This window comes from Podarcis erhardii (assembly GCF_964252035.2).
Source record: "Podarcis erhardii genome assembly, chromosome: 7".
In the NCBI taxonomy this organism is placed as follows: domain Eukaryota; kingdom Metazoa; phylum Chordata; class Lepidosauria; order Squamata; family Lacertidae; genus Podarcis; species Podarcis erhardii.
This window is the reverse complement of record NC_138511.1, coordinates 33,089,276-33,111,780: the sequence shown is the minus strand read 5'-3', so window position 1 is coordinate 33,111,780 and position 22,505 is coordinate 33,089,276. Positions and strand designations below refer to the sequence as shown.

General features: G+C 46.1%; 1 protein-coding gene across 3 annotated transcripts in view; it reads left to right on the top strand.

The window, feature by feature from the left end:
• The window catches only part of PLEKHF1 (pleckstrin homology and FYVE domain containing 1), a 296,105-nt gene continuing 273,600 nt past the window's right edge, over positions 1 to 22,505 (top strand). Inside the window, exons 1-3 of one of the 3 annotated variants that reach the window (XM_081870313.1) lie at positions 5 to 343; positions 662 to 1,184; positions 9,678 to 17,369. In XM_081870313.1, coding sequence (XP_081726439.1) covers positions 9,691 to 10,500 — 810 coding nt within the window. In that variant the 5' untranslated portion in view covers positions 5 to 343; positions 662 to 1,184; positions 9,678 to 9,690 and the 3' untranslated portion in view covers positions 10,501 to 17,369. Of the gene's footprint in view, positions 344 to 661; positions 1,185 to 9,677; positions 17,370 to 22,505 lie in introns of those variants that run through there. The other 2 variants (XM_081870314.1, XR_014158634.1) reach the window with 2 other exon arrangements.

The following is a 22,505-nucleotide window of genomic DNA, read 5'->3' as shown; positions in this document are numbered from 1 at the left end:
TTCTGCCTTTGTCAGACACCACACCTGGGGTCCTGTGCACAGTTCTGGGCACCGCAATTTAAGAAGGGCATTGGCAAGCTGGAATGTGTGCAACTGAGGGTCAACAAGATGTTCAAGGGTCTGGAAACCAAGCCTTATGAGGAAAGGTTGAGGGAGCTGAATATGTTTAGCCTGAAGAAGAGATGACTGAGGCGAGATATGATAGCCATCTTCAAACATCTAAAGGGCTGTCACGTGGAAGATGAAGCAAGTTGTTTTCTTCTGCTCCGGAGGGTAGGACCCAAACCAATGGCTTCAAGTTACAAGAAAGGAGGTTTCAACCATTAGAAAGCATTTACTGAAGGTAAGAGCTGTTTGACAGTGGAATGGATTCCCTTGGAAGGTGCCGGAGTCTCTTTCACTGCAAGTTTTTAAACAGAGCTTAAATCTGTCGTGGATGCTTTAGTTGTGACTCCTGCATTGCAGAGGGTTGGACTAGATGACCCTTGAGGTTCCTCCCAACTCTAAAATTCTATTATTCTTCGATTTTCCGTTACGAGCAGAATGCAAAGTTTCCATGCACCGCCCCGCCGCTTTAAGTCACCCTTGCTCTTTTTTCTTCCTTCCCTTCTTTTCTTCTTGTTTCCCCCCCCCCCCCGCTCTCTCTTTTTCACCCGCCCAGCCAAACTCATCAGGCTCCGACTGCGCCCTCTGATTGGCCGCCGTTGTTTTCGGGGGCGTGGCTACGCGTGGAATGCTGATACTGAGCGTCCCAGAACCGGACGGTCCTGCTTCGGAGGCGGCCTATTGATTGGCTCGAGACACTTACGGAAAGCGGGGAGAATGGAATGTTGGGGACTCTGAGCGTTCCAGAGATACTTTGCTGTTGTTGTTTCATTCATTTTTTACGCAGCCGCGGATGCGAAAAGGGAAAGAAAGAAAAAAGTAGGGTGAGATTTTGCAGGCGAAAGTCGCCTACTCAGAAGTAGGCTCCATTAAATTCAATGGGACTTGCTTCCAGGGAAGGGTAGCGTTGCAGCCTCAACCTAGAGCCTTCTGCGGAGGCCCTTCTGGATTAAAAATCTTTGGAACTGCACTTTCTGCTGCGAGAGGATCCCTTGAAGGCGGATTCCCAGGCGTCTCTTGGCGGGATCGACGGACCCGGGGACCCGGTTGGGACAGGAACCAGGAAAAGTCACGAGGAGGTACATTCATCTCTCTTGGCTCGACCGCGCTCTCCGCCTTGCACGACCGTAGGCGGGCGAGAAGCGCTGCATGGGGGTGGGGTCTGTGCGAAGGGTCTGTGTACTGTAGCGTCTTTCTACGGGGCTTTGAATTCACCGATCCTTTAAAGTTCCACATACTTTGCAAAACTGTTGCGGTGCCGGCGCCGGACCTGAGAGCGAAGAGCCGGTGCGCTGTTGTAATCTGAAAGGGGCTCTTTTAAAATGCGATTTCCGCCCGTGGGAGCGGCTTTCAAACTTCCATCACGCCAACTCTCTGTGTCCGCTGGCAATCGAAATATACATAAAGTGACGCTTTTCTTCTTTCAAGAATTTACTTGAAATGGACCTAAATGATCCTTTCGGCATGCCTCATGGGAAGCGATTTATAAATGAAATTAATATTATCATCCATAATGATGATGATGTTGCTTACTTTGTTTTTAAATTTTATTTATTTATTTATTTATTTAAGTGTGATGGCAGGGACAGCTGCCAGATTATAGGAAGGGGATGAGATTCTGTAAGGTGGAGTGGTGTGTGTGTGTGGAAAACCTTTGACTTTCCAGATGTTGATGAACTCCACCTCCCCTGAGCTCCATCCAGCCTGGCCAAAGGTCATGGTTGATGGGAGTGGTAGTCCCAGCAGCAGCAGCATATGGAAGCTTCCACAGCCCAGCTCTTAGGTTTGGGTGTGTATTTAGTGGCGATGGCAGGAATCCTTCAAAGCATGTAGCTGGTGCGTTAAGAAATAGTGAAACCAAGAAGTGCTCCTGTCAGTGTCGAAACAGCCAGGTGACTGTCAAATGTGAGTCAACAGCAGGAGGCTCTGAAAAGGAGGTGAGGCGAGTGAAACAGCTGAGGATCTTGACACAACTCTACATTATTTGCTCTCACTGTAGCATGACGGTAAAGCCCTCTCTGTTGGTGTCATAGAGAGGATTGATAAGGAACACAGGGCCTGCTTGACTTTGTTTCTCATTCTGTAGCACTCCTGGGTCTTGACCCGTAGGTGGCATCTCTACCTATAACCATGCATTTCAAGCTGGCTGCTGACACTGTCCCCTCTGCTTCCTATATTTCATCTGTCACCCTTTTCCCCAGCCTACTAAAGCAAGAGGGACTTCACCATCCCCCCACCCCACCCCACAAATGAGATTGGAGGCAGGTAAATGACAGGGACCACAATGGCTTTAAAAGAGGATTGGGCAAAGTTGGAAAAGGTTCAGAAAAGGGCAGCCAAAATGATCAAGGGGAAGGAGCGAGTTCCCTATGAAGACAGGTTGCAGCATTTGGGGACTTTTCAGCTGAAGAGCAAAGGCTTGCAAGAGGCAGCATGATAGAATTTTATAAAATTATGCATGGCATGGAGAAAGTGGATAGAGTGAGGTTTTCCTTCCCTTTCTCATAACACTGGAACTTTTGGACATCGAATGAAGCTGCATGTTGGATGATTCAGGACCAATGAAATAAAGGACTTGGTCACGCAGCACATAGTTAAATTAAGGAACTCGATCCCACAGGAGACAGTGATGGTCACCAATTTGGGTGGCTTTAAAAGAGAATTGAGACAAACTCATGGAGGAGAGGGCTATCGGTGGCTATGATCTGCCTGCACAACTGGAGGCAGCAATGCTTCTGAATACCAGTTGCTGGAAGCCACAGGAGGGGAGAGAGCTCATGTGCTCCAATCCTGCTTGCTGGTTTCCCACAGGCATCCGGTTAGCCACTGGGAGAACAGGATGCTGGACTAGATGGGCCATTGGCATGAACCAGAAGGTTCTTCTGGTGTTCTTATGGACCCCTTTTCCTCTCTCCCCCCCATCTTCTTTTCTCTAGGCTAAACCAACCCTAGCAGAGTTGAGGCTGGGTGGAGAGGAGAGGAGGATGGAGGCAGCATAATAATCAGAGTCTTCTGTTGCTGCTGAAAATGAAGATTTGTTGTGGCAGGTGTTTCTTGTGGACTTGAGAGTCCACTTTGTCTCAACTGCAGCACAAGAAATGTTTGTGTCAGGGCTTCGCTTCTTGAGTCACTAGAGCTCTATAAACCAATGCCTGGCTGCCCTTTCTTTGGAAGTAGCGTCTCCACTAGTTTCTACAAGTGAGACCTGCAACAAAATGTTGCAGCATGGAGTATGCTCTGTTCAGCATACCAACCATCTCCATTCCCTGTCTTCCTCTCCATCAGCAGTCAAGGCAGTGTTTCATGGCCATTGAGCATGCCCAGTTGGAATGGTGTATCCTAAAATATAGGAAGCTACCTTATACTGAATCAAACCATTGAACCATCTATCTCAGTACTGTCTGCACTGATAGACAGCAGTTCCCCAGGGTTTCAGGCAGGGAACTTGCACTGCCTGGATATGCCAGGGATTGAACCTGGGACCTTCTGCATTCAAAGCATATGCTCTGCCACTGAGCTACGGCCCTTCCCTAACATTACTGGGATGAACACTAGGAGACTGTGCACCTTCCCATGTCCTAAGAGTAACAGCTATCAGTGGGAAGAATGCTCCCAATTTTGCTAAAACGACCAAATATTTTGTGTTCAGTTCTTGCGACAAGAAGGTATGTTATACTCTTCAAACATTTCAAAAGTTTTTGTTCCATGTGACAGGATAGCGGCCCATGGAAGCAAAGTTGTTTTAATCCCCGCCCCATTGAAATCCATGTAACAAGGCTGTACGCTTACTTTGGCCCCATTGAGCTCAGTAGGGTTACCTTTAAGTCAGCATGCAACGGAATTGTACTATTAAAGTGCTTAACTTTGGCAGCTGGGGGTTCAAGATGTGCTCTGCAGCAATTAAGACCCATGACTCCAACTAAGCCATACTACCAACTAAGTAGACCCACTGAAATTAGCCATGTCCATTGATTTCAATGGGCCTACTCTGAGTAGGGCTAGCAGTGGATACCATCCCCAGTTTTCGTGTGTGTGTGTGTGTGTGTGTGTGTGTGTGTTAACTAAGGTTCTTGGAGCTTTAAATCACAGCTGCAGCCTTGACGAAAGACTGTGCCTATCACCTAACAGCTGCAAATGATTGCTAAAAGCCAGTGCGAAGGAGCTAAACTTGCTCTCTGAACTGGTCAGCTGTCTGCTCTGAAAATTTGCTGAGTCACAATATTGTTTTGCTTCAGAGTTCAGATTTCTCTCATTCCGATCTTGTTCTTTTCTGCATCTGCATTATTTCCCAGCCTTGTTATTGAATTTGTTCCAGGTTTTTTTCTTCTTCTTTGAAACTGGCAGTGGGTTGTTTTGTGGAGGCCAACAACCTCTCCACATTTTGCTATTATCCATGAACTGATCCTGCTGCCTTTCCTGGGTGAATCACTTCAGTTCTACCTTTCACCCAGTTCTTTCCCCTAGAAATTGCACAATGTAGGACAGTCATGAATTTATTGGGTGCCTCCCAGTGGATTCCTTAACCAGGATCACTTCTGTCGCTGCAGGCTTTGAGATCAAATCACTTCTGAAGAGCTCTGCAATGGTTTCATTTTCATGTTATATTACACCTGTGTCACTCGTGAAACGATTACTTGTGAAACTATTTGGCTGTTGTGGCTTCTAAAGAACCCTGGGAGCTACAGATGTTATTATTATTGTCATCTACATGTATTTGCCCCTTTTTACACAAATAAAAGCCTCCAAGTGACTTAACAATACAGCAGGATTTTTTTAAAAAAACCAACCAATGCATCATAGAAGACACCAGAAATGTTCATCTGATATAATATTAAAGAAAGCCCTTCCCATACCCACCTAAATATGAACCCTGCTGCAGGGGCCAGCTTGGTTACCATAGGCCAAAAGTCAATGAAAAGTGCCTAGTGCCTAAACACTGATAATGACGGGGTTTTTCCTGTGGAGAGTGTTCCACAGATATAGGGGGCCACCACTGAAAAGATCCCCTCCATGGTGGATTAAGCCAGGAGAATTACAGATAACTAAATCCAGGGGCTTTTAGTGGTTGAAGTCAAAGGGATTAACTTTCCTTCATAATCTCTTCTGGAGTGGGGGGTGGAGATGGTCACTTCCTTACCATAAAATAATTAAGAGGTGGTCAAGTGGGTGCATCACTCCTCGTACATTGATACTCCAAGAAGCTCAGGGTGGCATACACAGTTCTTTCCGTTTTATCCTCACAACAACCCTGTAAGGTAGGGTAGTCTGAGGGGAGAGAGAGAGAGAGAGAGAGACTGGGCCACTGTCACCCAGTGGGGCTTCATGCCCGAGTGGGGTGGGGAGTTTGATGCTCATAAAACCATAGAAATGTAGAGCTGGAAGGGACCTCAAGGATCGTCTAGTAGTCCCACCGCCTGCAATGCAGGAATCGCAGTGAAAGCATCCATGGCAAATAGCTGTCCAGCTTCTGCTTAAAAGCCTCCCATGAAGTCTTCAAGTTCTTAGTCCAGAGCTGCGTCTAACCTCTACTCCACACTGGCTCCTTATAGGTGACAAAACACATGAGAGGAGACCCGTTGCCTGTGTAAGCTTTCCAAACACTGACTGGCTGGCTGGGGCCAGTGGATTAGGTGTCCCCTTGGCCTGACCCAGCAGAGCTGCTCTTTACATTTATGGGGAAAAGGTTGGTTTTGATGGAACAGAGAAAGAGGGAGGTTTGCACCTCATTGCCACCCTGGTGTGGAGTTCCAAGTGGCTTAGAGCTTTCCTGCTAAGAACCCTTTTGCTTTTCATCCTTGGTCTCCACCAAGGGGTACAATTAATGCCGCCCTGTGCAAAGCTCGGGAACTTTTTGCATTACAAGACAGAAGTCCACAGAAGAGTCCTGTGAAACTAATCAGCCCCGCGGATTCTGTGATGAAAGGTTACTAGAGGCCTCCTGCCAAGAGCTCTCATGAAAACAACCTCTCGCTAATAGCTATGAAAGGTTGGCTCCAATGGTCCTTTTTATATATATAATTGGAGTTTGCCGTTCTCTGCTGTGTGTTCCCACTTCAAATGGGCACCGAGATCAGAGGTACTGTAGTTTTTAGTTTTCTTTCCTTTTCATGCTTCTCCCTCCCCTCCTGTTCTGTAGTGTGCAAAAGTCATTATGTTCATAATAGCAGAAGCAAAGCGACTCCGTGGTGGCTTTTAGTTTTGTCTTTGAAATATAAAACGATCATGCTGGCTGATGGTGGGGCAGTCGGTCCTTCACTATTACAGACTGATCCTCAAAGCAACTCGGCAGTGCATTTGTTTCTTTTCTTAAAAAAAAAAAATGCTGAAGAAGCTTCCATGGTCCTTAAGCTGAACAGCCCTTATGAGCACTTATAAATCACTGCTGTTTCTAATCACCTACAGTGAGCGCAAAATTGCCTCCAGGCGAAAAGGCGTTTTTTGTGTGAAATAAAAGTGGTTCTTAATCATAGAATTGTAGAGTCAGAAGGGACCCTGAGGATCACGTGGCCCAGCCCCCTGCAATGCAGGGATCTGCATCTGATGCCCCATGGCACCACGGATTCCTTCTTGCAGGCTGTTGGGGAAATAAAACATGGCTGTAGTTGTGTGGGGGCTAGTAACTTTTGTAGGCTTAAGAAGAAGAGTTTGGATTCGATATCCTGCTTTAGCACTACCCTAAGGAGTCTCAAAGCGACTAACATTCTCCTTTCCCTTCCTCCCCCACAACAAACACTCTGTGAGGTGAGTGGGGCTGAGAGACTTCAGAGAAGTGTGACTAGCCCAAGGTCACCCAGCAGCTGCATGTGGAGGAGCGGGGAAGTGAACCCGGTTCACCAGATTACGAGTCTACCGCTCTTAACCACTACACCACACTGGCTGTTGGATCATCTAGTCCAGCATCTTGTTCTCACAGTGGCCAACCAGATGCATGTGGGGAAATCCACAAGGAGGATTCAAGTGCAAGAGCACCCTCCCCTCTGGCTGTTTTCTGGGAACTGGTATTCAGAAGCAGTGCTGCTGCTTCCAGCTGTGGAGGTGGAGCATAGTCATCATGGCTGGTAGCCATCCATAGCCCTCTCCTCCTCCATGAATTTGTTGAATCCTCTATGAAAGCCATCTAAGTTGGCAGCCATCACCGCCTCCTGTGGGAGGGAGTTCCATAATTTATGTGCTAGGCTTGTCTGGATGGGCTGCTGTTGCATAAGAGGTATGCAATAAACCTTCTTTGGAATAAATTGGCAGGTGGGTATAGGCCATATGGTTCTTGGGAAGCAAAGATTTCCACAAGTGAAATTAGATTGAGATAGACAGGGGTTGCACACACTGCGGCTCATGAGCATTGGGGAGCATTTCAGGGGGGAATTGACTTTCTCTCTCTCCCTGTAGGGGAGAGGTGGGGGACCTGTGGCTCTTCAGGTGTTGCTGAACAGCTCCCATCATCTCTGACCATTGGCCATTTGGGCTGGGGATGACGGGAGTTGAAGTCCAACAACATTCACTGTCCCTTCCTATAGCATGTTGCCGTCTATGGGGGCTGACTTCGTGGCGAGCCCCTGAGTTGGGTTAGGCTTTCTTTTTTGGTTCCTTCTCGTTTCTTGGCCCTGCTTGGCTGTTCAGTTGGACCAAAATACGATTTTAGTTAATTTTTATAGAAAGTTTAACAAAGTGAAAAGAAACAACTGCCCTACCACCAGCTCGCATTAATAATACAATGACCATCAATACACCCATCTCAGTTTAGGCACGCGAGTCAAGATATGTATATAAATGTCCTGATAGATATCCAAGCCAAATCGACATTCACAAGAAATGAGTTCAAATGTGGCAAGGGCAGTGTGGTCCTCAAGATCATTGCATAACAGATTGTGGGTGTTTATTTTTTTTCCAGGCAGGAATAAGGGAGTTCTGGAACAGTCATGAAACTTTCACAAAACGTAACACGAGCCTCCTAGCTTAATTCCTGGGAATGTTGATGCAAACACAGTTTCACTGAGTTTTGTGGGCCCTCCTTGAGAAATGTAGGGGAAATCTCTTCCCATCAATAGTGACTGGTACATTCTTGAGCAACATCTAACAGACTGCATTGTCAACATGATCATTCTAGCAGTTTTTAAAACAATTGTCATTGCTAGCACTTTCTGCCTTGCTGTTGTTTCCTCTCTACAAAGCTCTTGTGTGGTGTAGCTGTTGCACATTTTGTGAAGGGAGGTGTCTTGGATATTGAATTTTCAGGGTTATTTTTTATGCTTATTTACAAAGTCATTGTAGAAAAGGAACCTGGCCATGGCATGACCTTCAGTGCTTTGGAGCTGTGTGTTCCTTGGTGAATGCTCTCTTAGGTTACCCATTGTGTGTACGTGCAAGAAAAAGCATGTGCTCTCTGTGAACTTCATTTTATATGATGCCTTTGAGAAATGACTCAGTTTCTTCATGCATGTGAATGTTTGGCCTGCCACTAGGGTTGCAAAATCTTATTTTGTTCAACACAAGGCAGAACAGTGTGGGTGCACCCTGCACTGCTCATGAACATTTGCAGAGATGTTGCAGAGATATTCACAAAACCATGCAGCTATGATCCTTCCTAGACTGTACCACTTCAGACTGCTGCTAGGGGGACACATTTGAATCCTTCTCCCTTTCGAAAACATTTTTTTCTTCTCCCACTAGGATAACGGGAAAACTAGAGTCTTCTTCCCTGACATGCTAGATTTCTATGTGTGTGGTGTCCTTGACATGTGGGAATGTCCAAACATGTAAGACACACACACAAACATTCTGCAGTCATATAGTCCTGAAAGGATGGTACCTTCTGATACTGATTACCATGTTTCGCTCGGTGTTTTGGTATCAGGTGTTTGTACATATGTGATCATGCAAGCATAGAATTATGATGGGGGTTGCTGTAGACAAGTAATTCTGGTTTTGTCTTATTACATGGGCAAAGGCACTTTTCAGAGTCTTGACATTTTGAATTCAGCCACTGGGATGTTAAGTGGGGGGAGCATAAGGTCATGGCACTGACGAGGGAAGATACATAAGCATAGGCAGTGGCCAGTCTAGGCCATCATGCTGTTCTCACTGGTTAACCAGTTGCCTTTTGGAAACCCACAAATGAACCTGGGCACAACTACATATGAAGGCAGCCCTGTTTAGAGAAGTTTTTAATGTCTGATGTTTTAATGTATTTTTAATATTTTGTTGGAAGCCGCCCAGAGTGGCTGGGGAAACCCAGCCAGATGGGCAGGCTATTAATAATAATAATAATAATAATATTGTTATTATTATTATTATATCTTGTGGTAGTGAATTCTATAGCCTAGCTATGCACCATGCGAACCCTACATCATTTTATATGCCTCGATCGTGTTGTCTCTTGCCTGCCTTTTCTCCAAAACAGGGTTTCCCAAACTTGGGTCTCCAGCTGGAGACTCAAATGTGGGAAACTCTGCTCTAAACACAAAACCCCCCTGATTGTCACAACCTTTCCTCTTAGGGGAGTTACTCCCACTTCCTTGATCCTTTTGGTCTCAGATTCAGCAGTCACAGCTTCTGTTTTCCTTCCTTGCTTCCAGGTGACCTGTCAAGATGGTAGACCATCTGGCCAACACTGAGATCAACAGCCAACGCATTGCGACTGTGGAGAGCTGCTTTGGAGCATCCGGCCAGCCGTTGGCCATACCTGGAAGGGTCCTCTTGGGCGAAGGGATTTTGACCAAAGAATGCCGGAAGAAAGCCAAACCGCGGATCTTCTTCCTGTTCAACGACATCCTTGTGTATGGAAGCATTGTGATCAACAGGAGGAAGTACAGCTCCCAACACATCATACCGCTTGACGAAGTCACCCTGGAGACTTTGCCGGATACCCTGCAGATGAAGAACCGTTGGATGATCAAAACGGCCAAGAAGTCCTTCGTCGTTTCCGCCGCTTCCCTGACCGAGAGGAAAGAATGGATCAGCCACCTGGAGGAATGCATCCGCCACTTGCTGTCCAAGATGGGCCAGCAGCCCCCCACGGAACACGCCGCCCCCTGGATCCCAGACAAGGCCACCGACATCTGCATGCGCTGCACGCAAACCAAGTTCTCCACTCTCACGCGCAGGCACCACTGTCGGAAGTGTGGCTTTGTGGTGTGCGGAGACTGCTCTCGGCAAAGGTTCCTGATGCCCCGGCTGTCCCCGAAGCCTTTAAGGGTGTGCAACCTTTGCTACAAACAGCTGGTGTCAGCGAAAAAGGAGAGCGAGGAACAGTCGAAGACAACCCATTCTCCTCTGGTTGGCTATGAACCCTCCAGTGGAGATGACAGCGACAGGTCCGACGAGGACAGAGTGGAACAGTGGTCAGCGGAGGCAGAGTTTTACACGTCCAACACAGCTTGGTCATCTTTCCATAGCTGACCCCTGCATGGCCTTGTTAATTTCAGGGGCCGCATGCTTATTTCTGAGGAGTACAGGGAACACACACTTTCCAAAGTGCACTTTTCAGAGGAGTAACTTTCATCGTGTCTTTTGGTCTCATGTGTTTTCCTCCTCTGTGGTTAAGGAAGAAGATACTGAATCAAACTAAAATATGTGAGAGCCTGCTTGTCTCCTCTAAGGCCTGGCCTGCTCTATATATTTGAAGCAGTATCATTCCGCTTCAAGTAGTCATGGCTATGGGGAAGGGCTGTAGCTCAGCGGTAGAGCATCTGCCTTGTGTGCTGAAGGTCTCAGGTTCAATCCCCAACAGCATCTCCATCTAGGGCTAGGTGAGACTCCTGTCTGAAACTCTGGGAAGCCACTGCCAGTCAGTGGAGATCATTCTGAACTAGGTGGACCCAGTGGTCTGATTCAGGAAGCTTCCTATGCTTCCCTTCATGAATCCTGGGAGCTGTCATTTGTTAAGTATGCTGAGAGTTGTGAGGAGACCCCTTATTCCGTCCACAGAGCTACAGTTTCCAGAACAATCCGTTCCTCTTCCCAGGGAACTCTGGGAATTGTAGAGGTCTCTGCACCCTGAACAAACCACAGTTCCTAGGATTCTTTGTGGAAAGCCATGACTTTTAAAGTGGTACGATACTGCTTTAAATGTATAGTGCAGATGGGGCCTAACAGCGAGTTGCTTTTATTGGCATTTGAGGCAGAGCTGAATTGGACCCCCAACACATCAGGTGTTGAGCGTTGCTGAAAGTTTTCGTCCCTTTGATAGATTTGGGGGCACCTGAAATGTTGACTTTCAGCTTGGGCATTTTGCAGGCTTGGGCATCAGAACGGCACCCACCCCAACTTATGGTCTCTGTCTTTCTTACACCCAGGAGTCAAATTCTGGATCCATAAATCATAAGTTATAACATCCAGAGGAAGATCCCCTTCAGTTTTTAAACTGACAGCACCATGCAGAAATTAATCAAGGGCTTATAATATGATTGTATAACAAGAATCTAGTTTTTTGGGTTTTTTAAGGCTCTTCACAGAAGGATGCACTTTTTTTGATCTGCTTGATGCAGAAGGAGGGTAGGACCTTCTTGACTGAGTAGGGATTGAAATGAACAGAAAAAGTTTTGGAGATGAGCATTTGGAAATGAAGGTTTTCGGAGCAGCTTTGTCATGTGAGCAGATGGCTTCTTAAGGGTAGTATTGTATTACGAGTGTGTGTGTGTGTGTATACACACACACACACACACACACACTCTCTAAGTTTGGCTTTGCTTCCTGGCCCCAGTTTTTTATTACTGTTGTTTTTATTATTCAAAACAACAAGAGGGACAAATGTTACAGTGCTTTGTTTGTGGAATGCACAGGCCTTTTGCAACCAACTGTCATGTTTTCCACATGCAGTAAATCATACAAATAACTGAAAACACTATATATGTGAAACGCTAAAAATAGTTTGTAGACAAAAGGTGGTGGTGTGGCTTTTCCTGGAGGTGGGGGAAGGATCCGGTTGTTTCCGCCTGCGAAGTTTTTTAAAGACTCTGCACTTAACAGTTGCTCCCACCTGATGCAACACCAGTCATTGACAGCAGAAAAGCCTTGTTAAAATTAATTTAAAAGAAAATAACTCATTCCTTACTCCAGTAGAATGTAGGTTAACTCTTTTCTGTCAGCGACCATTAGACAGCAGCAATTTGGTTGCCGCAACAAATGTTATATTGGACCTTAATGTCAACCACAGTGTTGTTAGCCTGTTCAGTTACCTTGTTTTTTATACTCCTCTGGTTTTTTGGGGAGGAAATATGTTGACTGGCATTTTTATACTTACCGTTTTCTAATCTGTGGGTTTTTATTTTCATTGGTCAATGTGTTTACATCAGAGCTGTTGGTCAACAAGCTTTTTAAGTTAATTAACCAGGCTTTTCTCTCTCCCTTTAATGGATGCACAGAGTTCTGATTTAATACTACACTGCCTTAATGCAATTTTCAGGTTTCTTCTTGAAGATTAGTGCATGCTGATGGAAAATAACCCAAAAACACTAGGGCCCCGTTCAACTGCCATGGCATGCTGTATGGTACAGTGGTTAGAGTGACGGACTAAGACCTGGGAGAGGCCAGGGTTGAAATCCTCACTCGACCGTGAAGCTCACTTGGTGACCTTGGGCCCGGCACTGCCTCTCAGCCTCACAGGGTTGTTGTGGGGATTAAATGAGGAACGGGAGAAGAACCAGGTATGCCAGCTTGAGCTCCTTGCAGAAAAAGATGGGGTAAAAATGCAATGAATTAAAAATTGCCGCAGAGGGCAGATATTGCAGCCTAGTCATACTTGCTCAGATGAGATCAGTTTTGTCTACACCAGGAGAAATCTCCAGGTGTTGCTGGACTACAAATAATTTCTGGTTATTGTCTGCGATGACTTGGACTGATGGGAGTTGCAGTACAGCTACATCTGGAAGGCAGTGCCAGCTAGCACTGGCTTTCCAAGGTTTCAGGCAGAGGACATGCTTAGCCTAACCTGAAGATGCTGGGGACTGAACCAAGGACCTTCTGTGTGCAAAGTAGATGCTCTGTATCAGGGCTTGAGAACCAGATCTGGCCAGTGGACCAGACTGTTACCTCTTCCACCCCTTGCACACCAGGTCTGACAGGTGGATGTAGAGGATCCCTTGAGATCACGATGATGTCAGGTGGCCCTTTTCACCAGCCCCTTCCAAAGGGCTAGGCTGTGCAGCGCCTTGAAGAGGGCTTATCAAGATCTGACAACCAGCTGATCGTTGGGTCTTCAAGTGACCCTTTCAAGGTGCCATCTTTCCCAGAGCTTTGCATAGGGCTCAGCCAATCAATGGCTAGCCGGTACCTGCAAATCCCCTTTTGACTGAGGAGGGCATGGGCTTGGCTGAAACAACCCTGTGGGTCAGCCGGAGAGGTCTGGTGGGCTGAAAGAGGCCCGCGAGCTAGTGGTTCTCCACCCTGCTCTGTTACTCACCTGCCCATGCCGTGGGAATTCTTGTAACATTTGTTGAGAGGGGCAGCCTATGCATAGATGGCTTTACAGTTTGGTAGCAAAGCCCGTGCTCTGCCTGCAGATGGTCGTTGGTCTGAACTGAACCGAAGGCCACCTACTGAAAACTGTGTGGAACTAATGCAACACCCTATTTTCCATATGTGCCTAAATCCATTACTGGATTGTGGTGGAGGCTTTTTGCCTTTATAATCTGCTTCCATTAGGATATGCACACTATTTAATGGAGCGTGTAATCTTCACGATACGGACTAATGGCAGGAAGCCACAGTCATGGCTACTTTGTCACTTAAAAAGAAAAGCCATCCAAAATGAGTAGCTGACCATGTGATTTTGATTTTAAATGCCGTCCGGCCTGCTGTGAACTGAATGGACTCGCCGGGTGCTAGGTGGATGTTTCCAAGTTGCAAAGAAAGAGCTGGAAAAGTGAAGATTAATGAGAAGGAGCTTCGCCTGCTTTCCCCTCCCCCTCCATGGAGTTCATTCTTTTCCAACTGACTACATTCCCCCAAGTCCTGTGTCAGCTGAAACAGTACCTCGCCTGCCCTCACCCATGGAAAACAGCATAGAAATTGGCCAGCAAAAGCCATAACCGAAACAGATGTTTCTGGTTTTAAGGAGCATTTAAAAAGGAAAAAAACCTTTGTCTTGTTTTCCTCCCTCATGTGGCTCAAATAAATAGCAAGAACAATGGCGTGTTTATGGAGTGTTGTTCCCATGATGCTTTGCAAGGCATTGTACTTAAGCTAAATGAGGGATATGGACAGCTGGAAGTTGGTTGCATGAATCTAGGCCCCATTCTAGGCCCTGTTCCCAAAAACTCTCACACAAACTGGCCATGTTCTCCACAGAGGAGACACAAAGGCCACATTTGCACCATACATATAAAGTGCTGTGATGCCACACTCTTCTCTCAAAGAGTTCTGGGAGCTGTAGTTTGCTCAGGGTGTTGGGATAGTTGTTGGGAGACCACTGTTCCCCTCCCAGAGCTCTCCATGAACAGAGACTGATGGTTAAACCACTCTGGGAATTGGAGGTCTGTGAGGTGAATACGCAGCCTCATAACAACACTGCTATTCTTAACTAAATTTTATTTATAAAAATATTTGTATACCGCTGCTGCGTCATGTGTGTGTACACACACACACACACACACACAATGCTGCAGTACGTATATATGCAGTTTACAGCAGTAAAACCACACTAATGAAAACCATATTTTAAAAGTTAAACACAGACATCAATGAACCATTGTGGAAGGATGTATTCCACCTGCAATAGGCCTGGTGGAACAGAAAAGTTTTCAGCAGGTGCTTAAAAGTTGGCACAGAAGGTGCCTGCTAAATCTCTAAGGGCAGAGATTCCAGGTGACTCTTTGTCCACAGTGAACGAGGATTGTATTCACTGCACACCCTCACCCCAACTTGTTTTTTAGCTTGTGTTCTGGTGAGCTGCAAGTGAGGAACACTGGGCTGAGCTGTGTGTGTGTGTGTAGATTTCAGTGTGTCACCCAGGGAATTTTTGCTGTTTCTGCTCCAAAAAACAGACGACTCTTCTGCATTCTTGCCACCACAGTAGACACTTCTGCATTCTAGTCCTTGGCTGCCGTCCATTCTAGAAGTCTAGAAAGCCATAGAAAACAGAAAGTGTTCCTACTTGTAGTTGGTTCAACAGCTACAACCATTTCTGGACCGGGAAAGCTTGGCCACAGTGGTTCCTGCACTGGTTGCTTCAAGGCTGGATTGCTGCAGTGCGCTCTGTATGGGCTCCCCTTGCACTTGGTCCAGAAGCTGTGAGGTAGGTTAGGCTGAGAGACAGAGACTGGCCCAAGTCCACCCGGTCAACTTCAGGGCTGATTGGGAGATTTGAATCCTGGTCTCTTATGACCTAGTCTGACACTAACCTACTACACCACATTGACAACATTTTCTGAATAATTTTATATATTTCTATTAAAACGCATGAGACTGCCTATATTAGGTGCTAGGTGCTCTGCAATAACCTTTCCCTCACAGCGCTCTACTGCTTTGCTGTAAGGGCCCCACCACACAAATTGTGGTTGGCTTTTGCAGCATGAAGATCAGGAGGGGCGGCTTGGCAGAGATATCTCCTTATTACTCATCTCACCTGCTCACACTAACATTCAAACAAAGCCACAGGAAAATGGCCACAGAAAAGAATGAAACAAAGATGGTGTTGTGGTTTGTAGGGGGGTGCAGCATTAAAAATACTTCTTTGTATATGCCACATATACAAAGGTTTAACAAACAGTTAGGTCAAAAGGTTAAGTGCTTCCTGTTAAATGCTGATTGAAAGTAGTTTGTTAAGGGTGCTGAGAATTGTTAGGAGGCCCCTAACCATAGCTGTCAACTTTTCCCTTTTCTTGCGAGGAATCCTATTCGGAATAAGGGAATTTCCCTTAAAAAAGGGAAACGTTGACAGCTATGCCCCTAACAGAGCTACAATTCCCAAAGTGGTTTAATAGTCAGTCCCTCTTCTCAGGGAATATGGTGGCCCCCAACACCCATCACAACACTACAGTTCCCATAATTCCTTGGGGGGAGCCATGGCTGTTTAAAGTGGCATCACAGCTCTTTAAATGATGCGAATGTAGACCTAATTTCTGTTGAAAGCGTTTTTGACACCAAGGGACCTGCAACAAATGGTTAGATCAGTTGGTCCTCTATAACACTGCGGACAACCAATAAGATTCCTCCAAATGAGCTCGGTGAGCGAGCTGGGATATAGAGGCTCAGATGATCCTTATGGCATCCTGGACACAACTTGTTCAGGGCTTTGAATATCAACACAACATCAGGGGGGACAGAGAATCTGGGCTTGCAGATACTGTTGGACTTCCATCATTCATGACACTTGGCTTTCCTGGCTGGGATTGGTGTGACCAGGAGTCCTCCAACATCTGGCAGCAGGGCCAGTCCAAACATGAGAAGAGGGAGTGAAGCAGCCCACCTCGGGCAGCAGAATCCCATGAGCAGTGCCCCAAGGGGTACCTCGCCCACTCCTGCTGCTGCTGCCGAGGTTGCACAGTGGCAGCTTCCATCAAGATCTCACACAGTCTTGTGGAACTCTAGTGGGATATTGCGAAGGTTTCACAAGACCTCACTGAGCTCTGCACAATCTCACGAGGTCTCACTGAAAGCTGTGTGATCCTGGTAGGCGAGGCTTGGCAAGGGGGCAGCACTTTCCTGTTTCACCTCTGGCAGGGAAATGGGATGGATTGCCCCTGCCTTGAGAGTTACTGATTCTTCATCCCTGGTAGACATGAAAGTGGGGGAAGGCCACGTTATAAACATAGAACTGCTTGACTCTGGAAACTCAACCTTGAAATGCATTTACTTATCAAAACCAGACTGGAGTCAGCTCTGGGATTTTTTTTCTGAAGTGGTGAGACATGATTTTTCTTCAAAGCTAGGAAAGTAACAAGGCACAGTTTTGTTTGAGAGAGAAAGAGCTGAGTGCAGTTTCCGAACTATCCTTTGTTGTATGCTTCCCAGTGACAGTGTTGGAGGCGCTCCAGCCACAAATGACAGGAAAACGAGGCTCCCTTGCCTACGGAGCGATGAAACCCAAAGCTTTGGCCTTCCAAAGTCAACAGAAAGACATTGCAGAAGAAAAACAGCCGCTGTAAGAGCAGCAGAAGCAAAAGCTCCGCAGCAGGAGATTAGAAGCTTTGACAAGTGGTTACTGTAAAATCATTGTTTTGCACTTTTTGCAGAACTTCACACTTTTCCAAATTTGGCAACGTTTGTGATTACTGCAAAATGGATTTAAAAATAAAAATGGGGGTGGGGAGCTTTTGATCTTCCTTAAACATCTGTGCCCAGATATTTCTTCCATGTATAGGTTCACATATGCAGACAATTTGCTATAGGCTCTGTTGGGTGCTACAATCAGAGCAGGGGCCCTCTTGGTAGTTTCGCCACCCTCACCAGGCTCAAGGGTGTGAGTGGTAGCTCCCTGAGATGTGAAATTCCCTCAACACACAAGTGTGTTGGACACCTTCACTATACAAGTTTCATCATATGCTGAAGGCATTATGTCTTTACCCTGACCTTTGGCATTTGAGATTTATAGTTCTAGGACTCGCCCTATTATTGTGATCATCAGTTGTTTTAAAATGTGTTTAATGCTGTAATTTATGTCATTGCAGTAAAACCTTAGGGTGGAGGATGGCTAAATAATAATGATAATAATAATTCTCTCATACACATAGTAGCCACTGCATAAAAAATTGAATAAATGCAACATTAGGCTTCATGAGTAGGACCACAGTTTCTAGTCAAGTGGTAGGAAGTAATAGTTCCGTTTTGTTCTTCACTGGTCAAACCTCATCTTCAGCATCATGTCCAGTTATAGGTCCTTCTCTTTTAAGAAGGATAGAGATAAACTGGAACATGTTCAGGTAGGGCAAGAAGGATGACCAGGGGCATGGAAAACAAGCTGTGGGAGAAGAGGTTGAAAGGACTGGGTTGATTTAGCCTAGATAAAAGAAGATGAAGGAGAGAGAGAACTATGGGGTCTATAAGAACATCAGAAGCACATACAGTAAGGCCAATGTCTCATCTAGTCCAGCATCGTGTTCTCTCTTGGACCAGCCAGATGCCTGTGGGAAACTAGCAAGCAGGATTCAAGCTCATGAGCACTTCCCTGGGTTTTCAGGCAACTGGTATTCAGGAGCTATTGCTGCATCTGACTCTGGGGGCAGAGCATAGCGATTGTGGCTAGTAGCCATTGATAGTCCTCTTTCTCCTCCACGAGTCTCCTAACAACCTTCAGCACCCTTAACAAACTACACTTACCAGAATCCTTTGTGGGGAATACATGGCTGTTTAAAGCATGTTGTTGTTTAGTCGTTTAGTCGTGTCTGACTCTTCGTGACCCCATGGACCAGAGCACACCAGGCACTTCTGTCTTCCACTGCCTCCTGCAGTTTGGTCAAACTCGTGCTGGTAGCTTCGAGAACACTATCCAGCCATCTCGTCCTCTGTCGTCCCCTTATGCCCTCCATCTTTCCCAACATCAGGGTCTTTTCCAGGGAGTCTTCTCTTCTCATGAGGTGGCCAAAGTATTAGAGTCTCAGCTTCAGGATCTGTCCTTCCAGTGAGCACTCAGGGCTGATTTCCTTAAGAATGGATAGGTTTGATCTTCTTGCAGTCCATGGGACTCTCAAGAGTCTCCTCCAGCACCATAATTCAAAAGCATCAATACTACTGCTTTAAATGCATGGTATGGATGCGGGCTGTGTCACACAAGCTCTTGTACCTGTGCGGAGACGGCATGTGCCTGTGTTTGGTGTGAACAAGCTGCTTCTCATCGCCACCCAAGTTTCAAATGGAAACCAGAAGTAAGGGCTATGTTCTACTGTCGGCTTCTTCCTCAGCCCATGATCTCTCTGTCTCTCTCTTTGAGCAACACATTGTTTCTTCCAACCACAGTGAAGTGAAAGAAAGCTGCTTTCTGTAGCTTGGCTGTGGTAAAATTATTTTGAGCCTCCCAGTGGCTTTGGAATCCCACAGTTCTCTCTTGCAAAGTTTAGGATGAATTAAAATTTTATCTTCCCCGAGTTTTTTTTATGCAGCTCTCATAAATCACACTTAATGGGGGGTATTAGCAGAGAGTTAACGGCAATTAAGCGATGAAATGTGTGTATTCTGGCTCGGAAATGTGGAGAAACACATTGATTTTTATGATCTCTTGAAATGCAGAGATGAAAGCTTCCTTCCTAATTAAAGACAAAATAGATTCAAGCTGCCAAAGCAAAGACCACTTCCTCTCTCCTCCCTACCCTTTTGGATTCTTACATTCCTGATAGCAGATGCTTGATGAAGGCAAAAGCTTTCAGTAAGCCTAAGGAATGGAACTGCCATGGATAAAGGCACTCTACCTCAGAATACCAAGTCATGCAGACACACACATGATGGCCATAGTATCTGCATCCTGCTTGCAAGCTTTCCAATAGCATTTGGACTCCCTCGGAAGTTGGTGGATTCTCCATCATTGGAGGTCTTTAAGCGAAGGTTGGATGGTCATCTGTCAGGGGTCTCTTCTAGCCCAATAGTTGTATGATTCTATGATTCATCCTTCAACAGGCTTCCTTCCCACTGCTTGATAATCCTGAGAGCAATGTGAGAGGAGCAGAGAGAAGGGATTTCTGCTGGAACAGAAGCAAGCAGCAGCAGCAACCACTCTATCCATCTGCCTGCTAAAGTTCGGCTTGACTCCGTCATACTCAAAGCACCAGCAGGTTAATAACTGTCACTGGAACAGATGGTTTCTCAGTAGAAATGTGCACCTCTCCACCACCCGCGACATACGCACAGTTCTTCAGCTGTTTGCTAGAACTGCTGGCACAGCGTATCTTGGGTTTCCAAGGCAACACCTGTGTTTTTGGCACTTGGCACTGACATTATGCAGCTGATAAGAGGCACCGTCTTAAGAGCCTCAAGGCAGACTGCTGGGGTGGCAGGTGGCCGCTCTTCCACTCTGCCTCCCAACACACACACACACACACACACACACAGCCTTAAATCCCAACAAATACTGCTAGTGGGATTATGGGGAAAGGGTAAGAAGTAAAATGCAGCTTATACAGCAATGCAACTACAAGGCTGAGACACCACAGAATGTTGCATTTGAGCTGGGCCTTGTTTGGAATCCACATTTTCACACACACATTTGCAGCTGAAGTTCTTGTTGTTCTCCTCCTTTATTGCATTTTTGTCCCACCTTTTCCTCCAGGGAGCTCAAAGTGGCATGCATGGTTCTTCCCCTTCTCATTTAATCCCCACAACAACCCTGTGAGGTTGATTAAGCCAAGAGGCGGTAACTGGTCCAAGGTCAACCAGTGAGCTTCATGGCTGACCTGGTCTCCCAGGTCCTAGTCGCACATTATAACCCCTCCCATCAAGGTTGCTTATACAATATTTATGTCAAAGCGTACGATTTCCTAGAAACTGCAGTTTGTTCAGGGTGCTGGGAACTGCAACTTCATGAACGGCAAACCAGAGTTACCAGAATTATTTGGGGAAAACCATATGCTTTTAAAATGTATGTTGCGTACACAGCCAAAATATAAGACGGGAGACACCTGACTTGCCATTAATACATGTGAAAAGATGTTAGGATATTTCCGTTCCACCTTAAAAGGGAGCAGGCTTTGTGAGTCACAGAGTCTGCGTATTTCCTGTTCACAGGATGTTTCTTTTGTGTCTTTGCTTTCGTTTCTCTCTGTGCCTAAACACGCAAGCAGGCAGTCATGTTTTTTCCTTCACCAATGCTGAATAAACTTCTAAATAATGCTCTCCTGCGTGCATCTTTCGCTGTGCGAATTCTGCTGATAGAGCGTGCATCAGCTCTGGAATGTGGCAAGCTATTTTCTGGAGCTCGTGTTGCTAATTGCTGATACTGTATCTACGGGAGATCGATGGATCGTCCGGAGGCAACGTGGGGGCCATGATGGGCTTTATCTCCCTGGTAGTATCCCAACAAAAGGTTCTATTGGTCTTAGTAAACTACAAGCTAAACAGGAATCACAGACTCCTAGAATTGTAAAGCTGGATGGGACCCCCAGGGCCATCTGGTCCAACCTCCTGCAGTGCAGGAATCTCAACATGTGGTCCCCCATCCAATCTGCAACCAGACCAGATCCTGCTTAGTAAACACTGTGGTGCAGCAGCAAAAAAAAAAAGAAAAAAAAAAGCTAATGCTATTCTAGGCTGCATCGACAGAAGTGTAACGTCCAGATCAAGGGAAGTAATATTACAACTCTTATTCTGGGTGCCACAATTTAAGGAGGATATTGACAAGCTGGAACGTGTGCAGAGGAGGATGACCAGGATGATAATGTGTCTGGAAACCAAGCCTGATGAGGAACAGTTGAGGGAGTTGGGCATGTTCAGCCTGGAGTAGGGGAGGCCGAGAGGAGATATGGTGGCCATTTTCAAACATCAGAAGGGCTGTCACATGGAACAAGCTTGTTTTCTCCAGCTCTGGAGGATAGGACTCAAAGCAATGGCTTCAAGTTACAAGAAAGGAGATTCTGACTAAACATTGGGGAGAACTTTGGGACAGTAATAGCTGTTTGATGGTGCAATGGACTCTTCAGAAAGTGGTGGACTCTCCTTCATTGTAGGTTTTAAAGCAGAGAGTGAATGGTCATCTGCCATGGATGCTTTACTTGATATTCCTGCATTGCAGGGAGTTGGACTTGTTCCCACCCATCCCAGTGAGTGCTCCCTTTTGTCTTTGTCCCCACTTCCCAATTTGTTGATTTGTGTGTGTTCATTTTGCACAAACTGAGCATGTGCAGGAATCAGCAGAACTGTGTGTGCGCACAGTAACACACACCAAGGAATTCCCAATTTAATACAAGCTTGCATGGGCACTCTTATGTTCAATCCTAAAATGGCACTCATTTCCCATTCCAAAACAGGAAAGTGCTTTGATAAGCGGGATCTGAATGAATAGAGTACAGCCAGCCAACTGACCAATTTCCTAGACATAGATATGAAACATTTGCATTGTGAATAAACTAAAGCGGCTCTTCCACACGTGCAGGCTATCGCTTTCTCAATTGCAGTAGTGCCGGACCTACCATTAGGAAGAGTATGGTAGCTGCCTCTGGCAGCAGACACTGTGGGTCAGGCAGCAATGGTCAAACGCTTATGAAAAGAACTCCATGTGGCCTGCCATACACTGCCTAAGATGCCATCAGGTGCATTGGAAGATCCTGTCCCATCCACTGACATCTGGATGACCACATGTTCCCTATCCCTGGGCCTTGAGTCAGACAAAACATCCTGCATAAAATCTATGAGTTCTGTTCTCGCAGACAGCATTTGAGAGAGACTGGCTTGTGAAAATGTCCACAGGCTGTATTCAGTGTTCTCTGACCACTAGTTCAAGGGCTCTTGCACCAACGGGCAGCTGAATTTTAATATTGGAAACA